Here is a 15,801-nt window from a genome sequence, read left to right on the forward strand (position 1 = left end):
CTCTCTCCCTGTGCATTTTTTGGATGATGTTTAAATTTTTCTCTTATTAGAAATACAGTGTCTTTGTTCTCTAAATTTAGTCCTCGTTAATGGGATCACTAATTCAGAATTTTATAACTAAATTTGGCCTTTGCCAGAGAATTCCCCACCTTCTCTTTCCTTTCCTTCCTTTCCCTCCCTTCCTCCCTCCCTCCTTCCCTCCCTCTCTCTCTCCCTTTCCCTCCTTTCCATTCCCTTCCCTTTCCTCCCTCCCTCCCTCCTTTCCTTCCTTCCTCCCTCCCTTGGAGAAAGTTTGAAAACTTTGAAATTTGCGGGATGAAAAATTATCTGGAATCATGAAAGTGCGCTGTCAGATACCACCAAGTTGCATTAGGTGAGACCCACCTTGGTTCTCTAAGACGCCAAGCTCTCAGGGACATCGCTCACTCTTCCCGGTGGCGGGCGGTGGCCGCCCTGCGGGGCCTGCACCTGGGTCAGGCGGCCTGACTTCCCACCGCACTTCAACTCTCAGCCCGTCAGCTTTTCACCTGTGAAGTCATTCCTCATAGGATGGTGGAGGACTCGGCGGGGAAAGTCTATAAAGCGCACAGTCAGATCTCACAAATTTTAAATGATTTATTATCACGATTACCTAGTGGGTTAGTGAAGCCGCACTTCATTGCTTGGTTTGGCTTGCGAGGCTACGTGTTGAAGGAGCGAATGTCATGCCGCGTGAATGAAGAGCCTGTTGGTTGAAAGCTTAGTGTCCCTAGTCAGGTGGTGGCGTGTCTTGTGGAACTTACCTTGCACATCACTGTTGTCTGAAGGGACCCTGTGGGTTTCGCTGGGTGGCTTCAGCTAGGGCTGCGTTTCTCCCTGGAACTAGAGCTGAAAATGTGCCTCCTGGTATTTTCCTATTAATACGAGACGGGAGGAGGCAGGGAAAGGGGAACAGAGAACCGCGGTGGATGCCAGAGCCTAACTGACCCTGCCCTGGGTTTGACCCCTCTCCCCTCAGACCTTCTGGAGAAGTCGCGCGTGGTGAAGCAGCCGCGGGGCGAGAGGAACTTCCACGTCTTCTACCAGCTGCTCTCCGGCGCCTCCGAGGAGCTCCTGGGTGAGTCCCGCTCGCGCCAAGTCCCAGGGGCCAGCGTGCCGGTGTGTGGATGAGGCTCTCATCCGCCGAGCCCCCCGGCCGGCCCTGTCACAGCACCTTCCGGAGCATTCTTTTAACTTCTTTTTTCTTCTTAAATGTTTTTCTACATTCAACTTAAAAAAAAAAATCTTTATTGTTGAAAGCATTACAGATGTCCCCTTCTCCCCCGTTGACCTCTCCCAGGCCGGCCCCGGCCCCACCCCCACCCCAGGCCCTCACCACCCTATTGTCTGTGTCCACGGGCTGTGCCTGTATGCATACGAGTTCTTTGGTTGATCTCCTCCCACCCGCCCTCCCTCTGCTGCCTTCCCTCTGAGGTTTGACAGTCAATCCAGAGCATTCTTTTAAAAAGTGTCTCACATGCTTTCCCCTCCTTCTTACACGTTTTCCGTGACCCTGGTTGAGGTGAAGGTATACGGGGTGTTTGCTTTGATTACACGCCAGCGTTGGTTTGATATATGTCCGTGCTTTGCCTGTCTTAGGTGGCTTCCTAAAAGAGCTACACATTGGGGGAGAGGCTAATTATGACGTAAAACAGTGAGATGGACGAATGCCTTTATTCCGCGTGGGGAGAGGGAATGAGCAGGGAGCAGCAGATGCATACCTGGAGGAAAACATGGTTCCGTGAAGACTGAAAAATAGCGGGAAGACTAGAGTTTGCAACTAGAGTTAAAAACATCACCTCTGGTATTTGAGAGAGAGAGTTAATTTAAGCGCATCAGTGCAGTGCCCGAGCGCAACAGCCAAGCGAGGGAAAGTTTAGAACAAACGGTTGAGACCAGAAGAACTTTGGCAAGTCCGCGCCACCTGGGGAGACTCCCCTCACGGACGGTCAGCAGAGGGCACGGAAATGACCCCGAGTGTCCACTGCTCGCGCATGAGGGGGAGTTACTAGAAAGGGGGGAGCCCGCAGAGGTGTCGGGCTCTGGTCTGCTTCGAGCTTGTGGGTGTCACCTCACAGGGAGGACATCTTCCCGGGGGACCCCAGATAAGCCATGGAACGGTCAGCCTCCCGCCCAGCACACCACTTTTTGGAACGTACCCCAATGAAATAGTTCAAAGGCACCCCCCACACATTGTGTAGGGGTCACTTATCCCTGCCCTCTATTTATATAACCTGGTGTGGGAATGGCTAGGCAGATACCCTGTTAAAATGAAATAGTACAGGGAAGATATTTTCTATTATAAGCCTATGGAAAGGGCCTTCCCATTAGGAATAAATGTGAAAGAACTATGAACAACACCGAGAAAGGTGATTTTAGAGAACGGCCCTTATTGATATTTGGGCACCAGTTTTTCTGTTGGCTTAACACAGAATTTAAAGTCATTTTACCTGAAGGGATAAGGAATGAGAAGTTAGAGATGGTTCGGGTTATGGAAGTGGCTTATCGATTTGTGTGTGCGGTTCAACAGAGAAACTGAAACTCGAGCGGGATTTCAGCCGATACAACTACTTGAGCCTGGACTCCGCCAGAGTTAATGGCGTGGACGATGCGGCCAACTTCAGAACCGTTAGGGTAAGGGTACCCTTTGCATTCCTCTTTAAAGTGGGGAGCGCTTTACCGCTCAGTCGGAATTGGTAACGGAATTGAGTTTTCTTCCATGTGTAACTCGTGCTGCGTAAACGCTCAGAATTCTCCGAGGCCTGCTGTGTTTTGATTGGCTGTGATCTTTTCACGGCCCGGACGTCACGCGAGGTGAAGGCCGTGCCTTATGGCAGCGAGCGGTTTTCCTGGTCGCTGACAGGAGCCTCTGATTGCATGAGTTTGGGGTCTGACCCTTTCGAGGCTGGACTGAGATTCTGACTGTTTTCGCCACCAAAGCCCAGTAGTTCACGTTCAGGCGTGAAAACGTAACATGTTCTAGGATCATATGAAGTCAAAACTACTTTTGAGACAGAAAGTCGTGTTATTAAACAGTTTCTGAGAAATGGTGACTAAACCGGGATGATCAGCCTTTAGACAAAGTCTTTTAAGTTACGGCCTGTTTGACGTTCCTGCGGCACTTTGACAGTCACTGCTCTCAGACGTGTGCCGTGGTGACCAATGTTTACTTCCACATGAGACGGGAGGGGGCGGGGGGAGTGAGGAGGTGGCGATCCTGGAGGAAACTGGATTGTCACCAGTTCGTCTCTGGGAGGACTTGGGGTCTCTCCCTGCTCTCTCTACCGATGTTTATGTTTGGATTCTGGGTTGCCTCGTCATAACCAGATGAACAGACAAGCTGGGCTCTTCTCGAAAAGAAAGCGTTTCTCCGAGTGCGTCATTTATTAAAACTGGGCATCGTCGAAGGCGAGGCCCGTGGAGTCCTGCACACAGTTTTGAGACGTGGGTTCTAGACCAGCTCTAAGGACTCTGCCTGGCAGATCGTTGTCACTCAATACAAATTCATGGTTGGACGGATGTGTCTTATTACCCTCAGGGCCTTGGGTCGGTTTGCAGACTTCATCTTTGCAAACCACGGGTTTTCTCGTGTGTAAAGTGAACGAGGAGCCTTTTTTGTAGGGGGTTATGAAAGGTGTTTTTTCCAGCAGTAGAGTTCCAGTAGGAAAGATAGATGTGTATACACACACAGAAACGGGGTGGGAGCCCGAGGCTCAGCTCCCAGCCTCCTCCATCTTCCTGTTTACCCCGCCCCCCGCCTTGGCCACAGGTGCCCTGGGGCTCCCAGAACCTCAGCTGGAAACCTTTGCGCAAGATAAAGCCACACGTGGGTGCTCTATCCAGTTTGTTTGTTAACAGGCTTCCGTTTTGGGAAGTTTATTCCGGGACACCGTTGTCTTTTTGGTGGTGGTTGTTTTTGTTACTTCAGAAACAAATGTGTTGTATGATTCATTAAAAAAAAAAAAAAAAAGAACTACAGACAGGAAACGGGTGTTTGTCCCCCCAGAATGCCATGCAGATCGTGGGCTTCATGGACCACGAGGCCGAGGCCGTCCTGGAGGTGGTGGCCGCGGTGCTGAAACTGGGCAACATCGAGTTCAAGCCCGAGTCGCGAGTGAACGGCTTAGACGAAAGCAAAATCAAGGATAAGAACGGTAAGGCCGTGCGGCACCAGCTTCGCCCGGCACACGCGTCCCGAATCTCTGCCCACAGTTTTCAATCCGGAGAGTAAACCTTGCTTTCGGTCGGTCGGTTTGAAAACAGCTTTGTAGTGAAACTGAACAGAAACACGATGACAGCTGAGTTTTGAGTGTCTTGTGCCGTGCGGGTTGCATGTGCCGTAGAAGGGACTCCTGAGCCGGGGGCATGGCTCTGAGCCGCGCGGGCAGTCACGGCCGTGTCCTCCCCCGACAGAGCTGAAGGAGATCTGCGAGCTGACGGCCATCGACCAGTCGGTCCTGGAGCGCGCCTTCAGCTTCCGCACGGTGGAGGCCAAGCAGGAGAAGGTGTCCACCACGCTGAACGTGGCGCAGGTGGGTGAGCACAGCGCCCGACGGGGGTGTTTCGGGGGGTTGGTAGCTTTGTATCGGGGGGGGTGGTGCTTGAATTTTATCATCAGATTATTGGTTACTGCTTATCAGTTCTCTGCGGCTTGACTGGTCATCCGGAGTGTAATGAAAAGTGGCTCTGAGAAGAAATGTGGAATAAAAGAGCTGCAAATATATATATCTTTAAATCTTAGTTTATTGAAGGCGAGCACTGTGGTAGTCGGGGGCATGCTGAGTTTTTCTTTTCTTTCTTTTAGGCGTATTATGCCCGGGACGCGCTGGCTAAAAACCTCTACAGCAGGCTGTTCTCGTGGCTGGTGAATCGAATCAACGAAAGCATCAAGGTACGGAGCCTCTCCAGCAATAGATCCGTGGTCATACATGGTGTTTGGAGTGGAAACATTAGGCGAAAAGATACTTTAACCTTACAGTCAAATTACTGGCTACCACGTGTCAGGATTGTTCCTTGAAAAGTTTTTCCCTCGCGGAGGGTTGACTTTTCTCAGAGGTTCTGTTGTGCTTTGCCGCGTCATGAGCAAGCTCTCTAGTCTAGTGAATAATGATCTAACGGTCTTTGCAGACTCATGCTCAGCGTCCCGGCCCCTCTGCCGACTACTTGGACACCCTGCCCGGGAGGTTGAGTGACCCCTCCCGTTACGACTGCTCTCCCGTCAGATGAGGGGATTGGCTGGGCGACTTTGAAAGACCTTGCCTGTTGATAATTAAGCATATTTTTTCATAATTAAGCATCACCACTGCCTTCTTTAAATGTCGCCTGTTCCTCAGATTTCTGAAAGATTCCATGCCAGCATCTTATTTCAGACATTTAGAACAACAACACTGCGTCACAGTTATGCTGGTTACGAGACACAGTTGACTTGTGATATATATATATATTTACTTGTAATATATATTTATGACATTCATCCACGGGGTGAGGTGGGAGGGGGTTGTCCCGCAGCCCAGCCTGCGCCCTCTCACAGTCCAGGACCCCCAGGGGGATGTCCACCTGCCGTGGAGGCGGGAGAGGCTCCCGCCACCCCCTCTGCGCTTGCCAGCCATGAGCCCAGCTTCTGGCTGGGCGGCGCGCCCCCTGTGGGAGCGCACTGACCACCAGGGACAGCTCCCGTGTTGAGTGCCTGCACCCTGGTGGTCAGTGTGTGTCATAGTGACCGGTCGTTCCGCTGTTTGGTCGATTTGCATGTTAGGGTTTTGTTATATAGGATGTTCTTTGCTGTGCTTTTAGTGTCAATTTTCATGCTTAAATTAACCCATCCCTTTGAAACTTTTAAAGGCACAGACCAAAGTGAGGAAGAAGGTCATGGGCGTTTTGGACATTTACGGCTTTGAAATTTTTGAGGTAAGCTTTTTTTCTATTTCCTGTATTATCTTTGTTCATTTTGAACAGTTGGGAATTAACTCTTCCATAGACAGTGTGTATATAATTAATGTAACTTCGAATCAACAAATGACCTCTGTGCAGATATGACAGAACATGTGTGTGCTTGGATGTGTTTTGCGTGCAGAGAGGCATTTTGGAGACACTGCTGTGTGTAGCAGAGCTTCCTGTATTAGCACCTGACTTTTGAAATGGCAAATGCAGAATTCTTACCAGGAAATTTCCAACAAGGTGTGTGGACATGATGCCCGAGGGCGTTCATTTATTTTTAAGTGGTTTGGAAAGTGAGGCAGGACGGTGCCGTGAAAAAGTCAGGAGGGAAGGATGCCTGAGTGCTGGCCACGCCCAGCAGCGCCGGTCACTTCGTCTCTGTGGGACCCACCCGGGGGCTGGGTTAAAGGGTTTAGTGCAGGGGTGGGCAAACTTTTTGACTCGAGGGCCACAATGGGTTCTTAAACTGGACCGGAGGCCGGAACAAAAGCATGGATGGAGTGTTTGTGTGAACTAATATAAATTCAAAGTAAACATCATTACATAAAAGGGTACGGTCTTTTTTTTCAATAGTTTTATTCATTTCAAACGGGCGGATCCGGCCCGCGGGCTGTAGTTTGCCCATGGCTGGTTTAGTGGGTCTCACCGGCTGTGATCTTAGAGGACGAATTCCGGGGGGAGGACGAGTGCTCCCTCGGCAGGGAGCTCGCCGCTGGGCCCTGCGAGTGAGGGTCTGCTGCCGGCTGAGGACACAGCCTGTCTGCTAGGAGAGTCTGTCCAGGAAGCTGATTCTTTTTGTTTTAAATCCTCACCTGAGGATATGTCTTGTTTGTTTTTATTGATTTGAGAGAGGAAGGAAGACACACGCACACGCACACACACACACACACACAGACATCCATGTGAAAGAGAAGCATCAATCGGTTGCCTCCTGTACCTGCCCTGACCGGGGACCGAACCCACAACCCTTTGGTGTAAGGAACAATGAATGCTCCGACCCACTGAGCCCCACCAGGGCTGGCTTCCTTTGTCAAAGTGTGTTTGCTGCAAACCTATCCCAACAGAACTCGGATGTTCCGGGCGGAAACATCCTGGAACTTGGCTCTGGGTGGGATGCCCGTCAGCGATCCAAGAATATTCTTCCCTTATGGCTCATTCCCGTTTCTCTCCACGCCCGTCTTCCCGCACGCGGTTCCATCGGCCCTTCTCCCAGCGCTGTGACACTGTGGGCTTGGGCTGATGGCAGTGCCTGCACACGTTTCCGAATGTCTTCCTTCCTTCAGCGGGTGCCCCGGTCCAGTAGCTCAGACCTGGCTGCGCGCTGGGGTCACTGGGGAGCTTCTGGAAACTGAGGTGTCCGGGCTGCACCCTAACCAGTCGTTCAGAATCACGGGGCGTGGACCCCGCGGCAGAATGTGCAGCGCCCGGGCTATCCCAGGGTGCGGAGCGGGGGCAGCCGCCCCGTAAACAGGACTCTCCAGCGTGAACTGTGAGCTCCTGGCTGCGTGCTGGTCTTCTGTGCGGCCTCTGCGCGAAATTCCCTTGGAAGACACCCACGCACCTACAGCCCATCTCACCTCACCCTCATCTGCATATAGACCGTAGTCCTCACTGCAAACAGGTGACAGTTCTGCTCTTTAAACAGGAATGTCCGTCCAGGCCAAAGCCAACCAACCGGTCACGTGTGTAGCAAGTCTCATCGTGGCCGTGGTCGTTGGGAGCTAACCTTCCTTCTCCTGGCAGCACGGGACTGGATCCCCCCCGTTCTTGGAGAGAAGTAACATCTAGTCCTCGTGAGAATTCCTTGTTCCCTCCATGCGCCTGTCTAAATCTTCTCAGAGCCATCTTCCAAACAGCTTGATTTTAACAGCGTCTTTATTTTACAAATAGATTTAGTTTGGGGAAGTCAGAATAAAGATTTGGGCACTTTCACGTGCCCTTGGGGTCAGAATTAGCCAGTCTTTTTCCTTCTAGTATATACGTACCCCCGATGCCACCCTCCGCTGTGCTGGGCTCTCTAAAGACGGGAACCCGTAAAGGTCAGGAGGCCCCGGGGGTGGAGCGCCCTGGAAGCCAGGTCACGGGGCCGTGGCCGCGGGTGTGGCTTGGGGAGGAGGGCGCAGAACCCCTCAGCGGCGAACCTGGACGTGCCTGTGATGTTGTCTACACGCGTGGAAGTGACCTGAGTGCAGAGAGAAGCCCGTCTTCGTCCCGTGGACGCCGACTGCAGGAGCGAGAGGGTGTGTGCTTCGAACACCCTGGGCCTCGCTTTACACGACGGACAGTGAAGGCCCCGAGGTTTCTGTTTCGAATCCTGCCTCGCGACCCCCCTGACCGTCCCCGTGGGCACGGTGTCGGCTGAGCTGGCGGAAACCTGGCGCGCACTCGGGGCCTCTCTGAACAGGGCCCGGACTCTGATGCGCGGACGCCGAGGGCGCTGACACACGGGCCGGTGGCCGCGCTCCCGGGCGGGGGAGGCGCGCTGAGTCCGCGTGGACCGGCCGTCCGCCTGGGACCCAGAGCAGCGGAGCGCGGATGCCGGCATCGGGCGAAGTGAACTGAAACTCACGGAGGAGGAAAGCCCAGCTGGACATCCCGGGAGAACAGAAGTCGGTTTTGTGGAGGAAGAAGGTGATAAGCCAGCCGCTCCAATTCTCCCCAACTCGGTGCGGATGTTCGTAGAACCAGAGACGTGGCCTCTGGTCCGGGAGGAATATTCAGGCATCCCTCTCTCTAAAGTAATGAGTGCCTCCCTTAGGAGAATGAAATGCAACTCAGAGCAGCGCTGGCCATCTCACTCGATTCAGCTCTTCCCTGAGTCCTTGTCTGGTGGGTCTTAGAATGGACAGGGGGTTCACGGGGAAGTTAGTTAGTTGTTCCTGCCCTGGGGCCCAGCGCAGGCCATCGGGGCGGCACTGGCCACTTTTCACACTGGAGCTAGCTTCAGGCGGGGGGAGCGGGGGCTGGTCGTTCTGCGTCGGGCATTCCTTTTCCATTTCTCTCCCCAGAACACAGTCTAGGAGTTGGGCGACCGTCGGCATAGCCTGGTCAGCTCGTCTTGCGATTCTAGGATTTCTTTTCTGAACTGTTGTAAAAAGGAAAGTAATTCTAGGTACAGGCAGCATGTGCTGTTCCAGGTTCCATCATTATTCTTGCCTCACATTTTAAAGCAAGGCCTGTTCTAAAATATTTAGGGAGAGCACTGTACCGCCGTGTTTTGTTCTATGCTTTTTTGTTTCATCCTCACCAAGGATGTTGATTGATTTAAAAAAAAATTTTTTTTTTGAGAGGAGCGAGAGAAACATTGGTTGCCTCCTGTTCCTGCCCTGACCGGGGACCGAACCCACAGCCTTTGGGTGTACGGGACGGTGCTACAGCCGCCGAGCCACCAGCCCAGCCTATAAAACCGTTTTTCCTAAAATTTGCCACATTTGAGTATGTACCTGGAAGAGCAATGTTATACGGTAATTAAAGGGAAGTTTTCTCCAAGTTTAGCCAGTCATTTAATTGTGTAGATGTCTAAAAAGGACAGTATTTATTGTGAAATGTTTTTCTCTTATTTTGAGGACTTTAAAAAAAAAAATTGACTTTTTATCAAAAGCAGCTCTTGATGTAGGGCCTATTGCTTGACATGGCGATTTTAAAAATGGACTCAGCACAGTGTAATTTTTAGAGGAACATTATCCTTGCTGGGGACTGCCCCAAGGTTTCTCACCAAGGACGCTTTGCTCGGATCAACCACACGTTTTACAGCAGGAATTCAGCCCAGCTCCTTCCAAACAGCGCTGCTAACTTCAGAGTCCTATCGCCTTTATAAAGGGTGTCCCAAAATTCACGCAAGAAGTAATTTTGATAGAAAACACAGGTTTATAATTGAAAATGGTACATTTTTGATTGATTCATAAAGTATACAGTCTAGGGTTATGTATGGAATAGCACATCGGGTAAATGGCCTCCACGGCTTTGCTGGCACAGACGCAAAGCCGTGGTCTTCGTTGGTCTTCGTTGTCCCTGCTCCTGGGCCATCATTGGTACTTGGTCATGCTTATCAAATTGAAGGGCAACAGATATTAGAATCTGATTCAACCATCCAAGTAAAATTAGGCTTTTATTTTGTTGTTGTTGTTAATGCTCACACAAAATTCAAATCTTGCGTGAATTTTGGGACACCCTTTTATAAATGTATTGTTTTATATATTACACAAGCGACTTCATTGTTTGTGAAATATAGGACCCCTGCCCAGCTGACACAGCCAGCAGTGGGCCTGCAAGGAGAGCTGACTGTAAGAAATGCCAGCTAAATGTGTCATGAAAAGGGCTTGTGCTGGAATGAACCTTGTCTTTGGGTTCGAATTGCCCTCCTGTTTCCGACACATAATATTCACCCGCACGGTCCCCCAGGCCCCGTCCTAAGGACAAGTGTGGTAGAGCCGCCTCCTTCAGTCTACGTCTCCCTTCCAGTGTTTGCTGTCTGTGAAGAGTACAGGATTTAAATACCTGCCTTAACGAGGATAGGAGAGCATCAGCCTGCTCTGTGACTGAGAAAACTACAGTAACTGGCATGTGTGTGTGCGTGTGTGTGTGTGTGTGTGTGAGTGAGTGTGTGTGTGTGTATGTGTGTGAGTGTGCGTGTGTGTATGCATTTTAGAGAGAGAGGAAAGGAGAGGGAGAAAGAGAAAAACATCAATGATGAGAGAGAATCATTGACCGGCTGCCTTCTGCACGCCCCACACTGGGGATCGAGCCTGCAACCCGGGCATGTGCCCTGACTGGGAATCGAACCCTGACCTCCTGGTTCATAGGTCAACGCTCAAACCCTGAGCCACACCAGCCAGGCCAGGCCAGTGTATTTGATCCATCTTTAAAACTCATCCCTGGAGGAATAACATGTATAGCTGGCACGTGCGCGTATGAACGTGGTGATGAACCCTGCGGAGGGCCTGGTGTTCTGCCTGCGCGGTGGGGTGGACTCACACTCTGGAACCCTTGAGAAAACCCCGGAGTTTAACGTTTTGGGAGGCGATACATCTGTAGAGCCCTCCCCCAGCCCACACTGGGTGAGCTCCCTGTGAGCCGGGGGAGCCCGAGCCCTGGCTGTGGAGCAGACCTAGTGTGTGTGTGTGTGTGTGTGTGTGTGTGTGTGTGTGTGTGTGTGTGAGTGTGTGTGAGTGTGTGTGTGAGTGAGTGTGTGTGTGTGAGAGTGTGTGTGAGTGTGTGTGAGTGAGAGTGTGTGTGTGTGAGTGTGTGTGTGAGTGTGTGTGTGTGAGTGTGTGTGTGTGAGTGTGTGTGTGTGTGTGTGAGTATGTGTGTGAGTATGTGTGTGAGTGTGTGTGAGTGTGTGCGTGTGTGTGAGTGTGTGTGTGTGTGTGTGTGTGTGTTTGGGGGTGGGAGGGGGTGGGAGGGTTGGGGGGCCGAGACGGGGTGTTGGTTCTGAGCTTCATTCAAGGGGATTGTCTAAGGGAAATTCTGGATGGAGTTGTTCGAAGGTGTTCCCAACAGTTTTAGTTTTATAATAATCACGGTGATCATAGGGATAAATGTGGGTTGGACAGTGGAGAAAAGTTCCATGCGCGGAGCATGGGTAGAAAACGAGCGAGGAGGTGAGTCATGCGTGGGCTCGCGCGCCGGCCACTTCCTCCTCTGGGGACTGACTCATGCGGCTGACACGTGGGACCGGTGCCCACCCGCTCTGGGTTGCTGGCCACCCTCACGGTTCTTAAAAAAACCCAGAATGCCTCCAGATATCAGCTTGCTTTGGGGCCTCCCTGTCCGCGTGAGGTCCCGAGACCCAGCGTGGCTGTTTTGCAGGGGAGCCTGGGGTGTTGGCCGCCTGTGCGGATGAAGAACGCTTTAGACCTGTGCGGGTTCAGCTCCGTGAGCTGCCCCAGGCTGTTGCTTAGTTTTCTGGGGATTATAAGCCTTTGCAAGTTATTTTTAAGAGGTTCTGAAGCCCCCTTTGCCCCCGAATTTGGACAGTGTCCACAACTTCCACTCAGACCCCAGGATCCAGGCCCCCTTCCCTGTCAGCAGCGTGACCGCCGGCAGCCCCTGGCCTGTTCTGGGGGCCGGGAGCTGTGCTTGCAGCAGACGCGCAGACACTCCCGTGGGAGCCACTGGGTGCTGCCCTGTGGCTGTGCTGCCCCGTGGCTGTGCTGCCCCGTGGCTGTGCTGCCCCGTGGCTGTGCTGGTCCGTGCCTGTGCTGCCCCGTGCCTGTGCTGCCCCGTGCCTGTGCTGCCCCGTGCCTGTGCTGGTCCGTGCCTGTGCTGCCCCGTGCCTGTGCTGGTCCGTGCCTGTGCTGCCCCGTGCCTGTGCTGCCCCGTGCCTGTGCTGGTCCGTGGCTGTGCTGGTCCGTGGCTGTGCTGGTCCGTGCCTGTGCTGCCCCGTGCCTGTGCTGGTCCGTGCCTGTGCTGCCCCGTGCCTGTGCTGCCCCGTGCCTGTGCTGCCCCGTGGCTGTGCTGCCCCGTGCCTGTGCTGCCCCGTGCCTGTGCTGCCCCGTGCCTGTGCTGCCCCGTAGCTGTGCCGCCCTGTGGCTGTGCTGGTCCGTGCCTGTGCTGCCCCGTGCCTGTGCTGCCCCGTAGCTGTGCCGCCCTGTGGCTGTGCTGCCCCGTGGCTGTGCTGCCCCGTGCCTGTGCCGCCCCGTGCCTGTGCTGCCCCGTGGCTGTGCCGCCCCGTGCCTGTGCCGCCCCGTAGCTGTGCCGCCCTGTGGCTGTGCTGGTCCGTGGCTGTGCTGCCCCGTGCCTGTGCTGCCCCGTGGCTGTGCTGCCCCGTGCCTGTGCTGCCCCGTGCCTGTGCTGCCCCGTGCCTGTGCTGCCCCGTAGCTGTGCCGCCCTGTGGCTGTGCTGGTCCGTGCCTGTGCTGCCCCGTGCCTGTGCTGCCCCGTAGCTGTGCCGCCCTGTGGCTGTGCTGCCCCGTGGCTGTGCTGCCCCGTGCCTGTGCTGCCCCGTGCCTGTGCCGCCCCGTGGCTGTGCTGCCCCGTGCCTGTGCCGCCCCGTGCCTGTGCTGCCCCGTGGCTGTGCCGCCCCGTGCCTGTGCCGCCCCGTAGCTGTGCCGCCCTGTGGCTGTGCTGGTCCGTGCCTGTGCTGCCCCGTGCCTGTGCCGCCCCGTGCCTGTGCTGCCCTGTGGCTGTGCTGGTCCGTTTTGTGTTCACTCTTTAAGTAACAGGACAGTCAGAGAACCAAGCTTTTGTTCTTCAGGGTCTCCAGAAAACCTTGTAGCGCCTTGCTTGTGCTTGGAGGGGAGACACCGGCTATAGCACAGGGGTGGGTGGCACAGGGGTGGGGGCACGGGGGGCATCCCATAGAGGAGGGTGGCACCAAGGGGTGGGGGGTCGCAGTGCTGGGGGAGGGGAGCGGGCCTGGATCTTGCTGGACGCTTCGCCTTTTGGTGACCTGCAGCTGCCTCTGTCCTGACTCTGGGTGGATGCCACGCACGTTACTTTTCCTGGTAATTCAGAATTAGAGGCGTCAGGCTCCGCAGCCTTAGGACTGCAGGCCAGTCACGGGGTGTGTCGCCATGTCAGTCACACCCTTTTCGCCCGAAGAGGTCTCGCCTGGCAGAGCCACCGCTCAGACCCCACGTGTAGGTCCCAGGTCCCGACGCGTGAACAGTTAGGACACGTGTCTGGATCCAACGTGTTAGATCCGCCCTCAGGAACACCGCGAGGATGGTCAGCCCCGCCACCCGCACCCCTGAGCAACTGTCCGTAAGTGTTCACTTCTAGAAGCTTCTTGCACACTAAGCGCTGACTGCACCTGTGTATCTGCCCCTCCCGCCAGGATGCAGTAAGTATCCCGTGTGCGCGGGGCCTGTGCATGCCCGTGTGACGCGCTCTCCGGTGTGACCGTGCAGCGAGGGCCCGCGGCGGCGTGTGGGCGCGGACAGTCCACGCGGGGAGCCCGGAGGGGAGTCGGGGTAGCTCCACGTGTGGCTCCACCTGCTCTGCACGCTGTGCTGTGCTGTGACGCTGTGCTCGGGGCCCGGCTCCGTGTGTGTCCGTAGCCTGTCCTTGGCGTGTCCGTCAGGCTGTGCGCAGCCGCGTCTGGGTCTGAACACACTGCGCCTCCCCTCCCCCCCACCTCCTCAGCACCTGCCATTGGAAGATTTAACATTAAAAAAAAAAAGCCTCACCGGCACAGACTGACTCAATTACTAGGAAGGATTTATCCCACGGATTTGTTTTCTAAAAACATAAGAACAAACATAAAGATCTGCTCATATAAACCATTAAAATACTGATTTTGTTTCTAAGGTTTTCGCTTGTGCTAGTAGCATCCTGTAAGGACCTGTTTCACCAAACCAAGAAAACCAGACTTCCTCATATATGTAATGTCCTTATACTGGTTATCACAGCAATAATAGTATTAGTAATAACACATCGCTACCCAGTGGACTGCAGCTTCTAATCTAAATGGTTGATCTCTGAGGATGGGAGCACATGGTTTTCAGTTTTTATGTGAAGGTGGGGCCTGGGGATTGCCTTTGTATATAAGGCTCTATTTGTTTAACGTATTGAGCATCGAGGTGTGACCTTTATAAACTTCAGCATTAAGAAAACCACTTTATCCTTGACTACATTTAACATGAAAAGGTCAGCCGTGACCGTGTCCCCGTGTCATCTGTGGTTCCGAGCCAGACGTCCCTCTGATTAGCCAGCTCATCCCTGTGGTGAGTCGTCCTCCGCCGACTTCCAGGGAGAAATGCGGTCAGCGGCCGGCCGCTTTGCACGTGTCCTTCCCATACTTCTGTCCCGGGCGGGGCCACAGTCGAGTTGGAAAGGTCAGGTTTCAGAGCTCTCCGTGACTTCTTCGCTTGTATTTATGGGGAGATTCGAAGGCCGGAAGTTCCGTGGATCCCCAGGGAGGGGCGATCAGTTCTGTTCCGTGCAGACCCTCTCAGCTCACTCATTACCCTGGGACTGGCCCCCCAGGGGGAGAAGAGTCAGGCTGATCCTGGTGGGGTCCCCCCCTCCTTTGCTCCCAATGCCACCATCTCTCCCTCTGCAAAGAGGAGGGATAGAGTCGAAACTCACGAGTTCCATTACCAGAACTACCTCTTCCTGGACCACGTGGTTCCGTGAAGGGTGTCTATTTACAGCCTCCAGGATAGACCTCCTGGTGAGTTGCTCAGAGGTGCTTTTGGCGTGGACCACCCACCCGATTTCACAGGAGATCTTCTGTAAAGGAGAAAGTGCGGAGGGTCATGAGAGTAGTAACTATGGGAGCCTTCTGAGCAGAGATGGTTTCTAAGTAGGAGATGGTTTTGACGTGCTGCTTGCCGTGAGCCGTCTTTTTATAGGCATGCCGTTCACTCATTGGCTCATCAGATGCCTGTGCAGTCCATTCATTGGCTCATCAGATGCCTGTGCAGTCCATTCATTGGCTCATCAGATGCGTATTGAGTACTTTCTAGGTGCGAGGTGCTGGGCCTACACTGTGAAGGGGATGTGTAGTTAGAAGTGTACCCTCTAGTGAGACATGAACAGGAAACTGATCAGTACACAGGCACACACATCTTTACACACAGGGACACCTTCTTGAGCTCCAAAGAGACACCTGAGAATGGAAGGTTGAAAACTTGGGTGACAGATGGTAAATCTGTTTGGTTTCTTTTCCTTCTGAATCTTCAGGGGAAAGTGTGTTTATTTATATTCTTTACCGTGTGGGGGTGCTCCTTTGTCAACTAAACATCTTCATCCTTCACATCCTGCCCGGCTGTGTGTCCTCCATTCATTCGCTTGCCCCGTGGACCGTTTCTCGCGTGCCTTGGTGTGTGGCCTCCGTCCCGGGGGCTGTGTGCTGGGCCCCAGGTCCGTCTGAGGCCGTGTGTGACGCTTCTCGCGGATGGAG

At 53.7% G+C, this 15,801-nt stretch overlaps 1 protein-coding gene across 5 annotated transcripts in view; it reads left to right on the plus strand.

Annotated features, from left to right (window-relative positions):
* MYO1B (myosin IB) overlaps nucleotides 1-15,801 on the plus strand; it is a 131,987-nt gene that overhangs the window by 83,939 nt on the left and 32,247 nt on the right. For all 5 annotated transcript variants that reach the window (XM_059702587.1, XM_059702588.1, XM_059702586.1 and 2 more), the window contains 6 exons: nucleotides 998-1,096; nucleotides 2,549-2,652; nucleotides 4,025-4,172; nucleotides 4,432-4,550; nucleotides 4,823-4,909; nucleotides 5,860-5,925. In XM_059702587.1, the coding sequence (XP_059558570.1) occupies nucleotides 998-1,096; nucleotides 2,549-2,652; nucleotides 4,025-4,172; nucleotides 4,432-4,550; nucleotides 4,823-4,909; nucleotides 5,860-5,925 (623 nt within the window). The remainder of the gene's footprint in view (nucleotides 1-997; nucleotides 1,097-2,548; nucleotides 2,653-4,024; nucleotides 4,173-4,431; nucleotides 4,551-4,822; nucleotides 4,910-5,859; nucleotides 5,926-15,801) is intronic.

Source organism: Myotis daubentonii, chromosome 7, assembly GCF_963259705.1.
Source record: "Myotis daubentonii chromosome 7, mMyoDau2.1, whole genome shotgun sequence".
NCBI lineage: Eukaryota > Metazoa > Chordata > Mammalia > Chiroptera > Vespertilionidae > Myotis > Myotis daubentonii.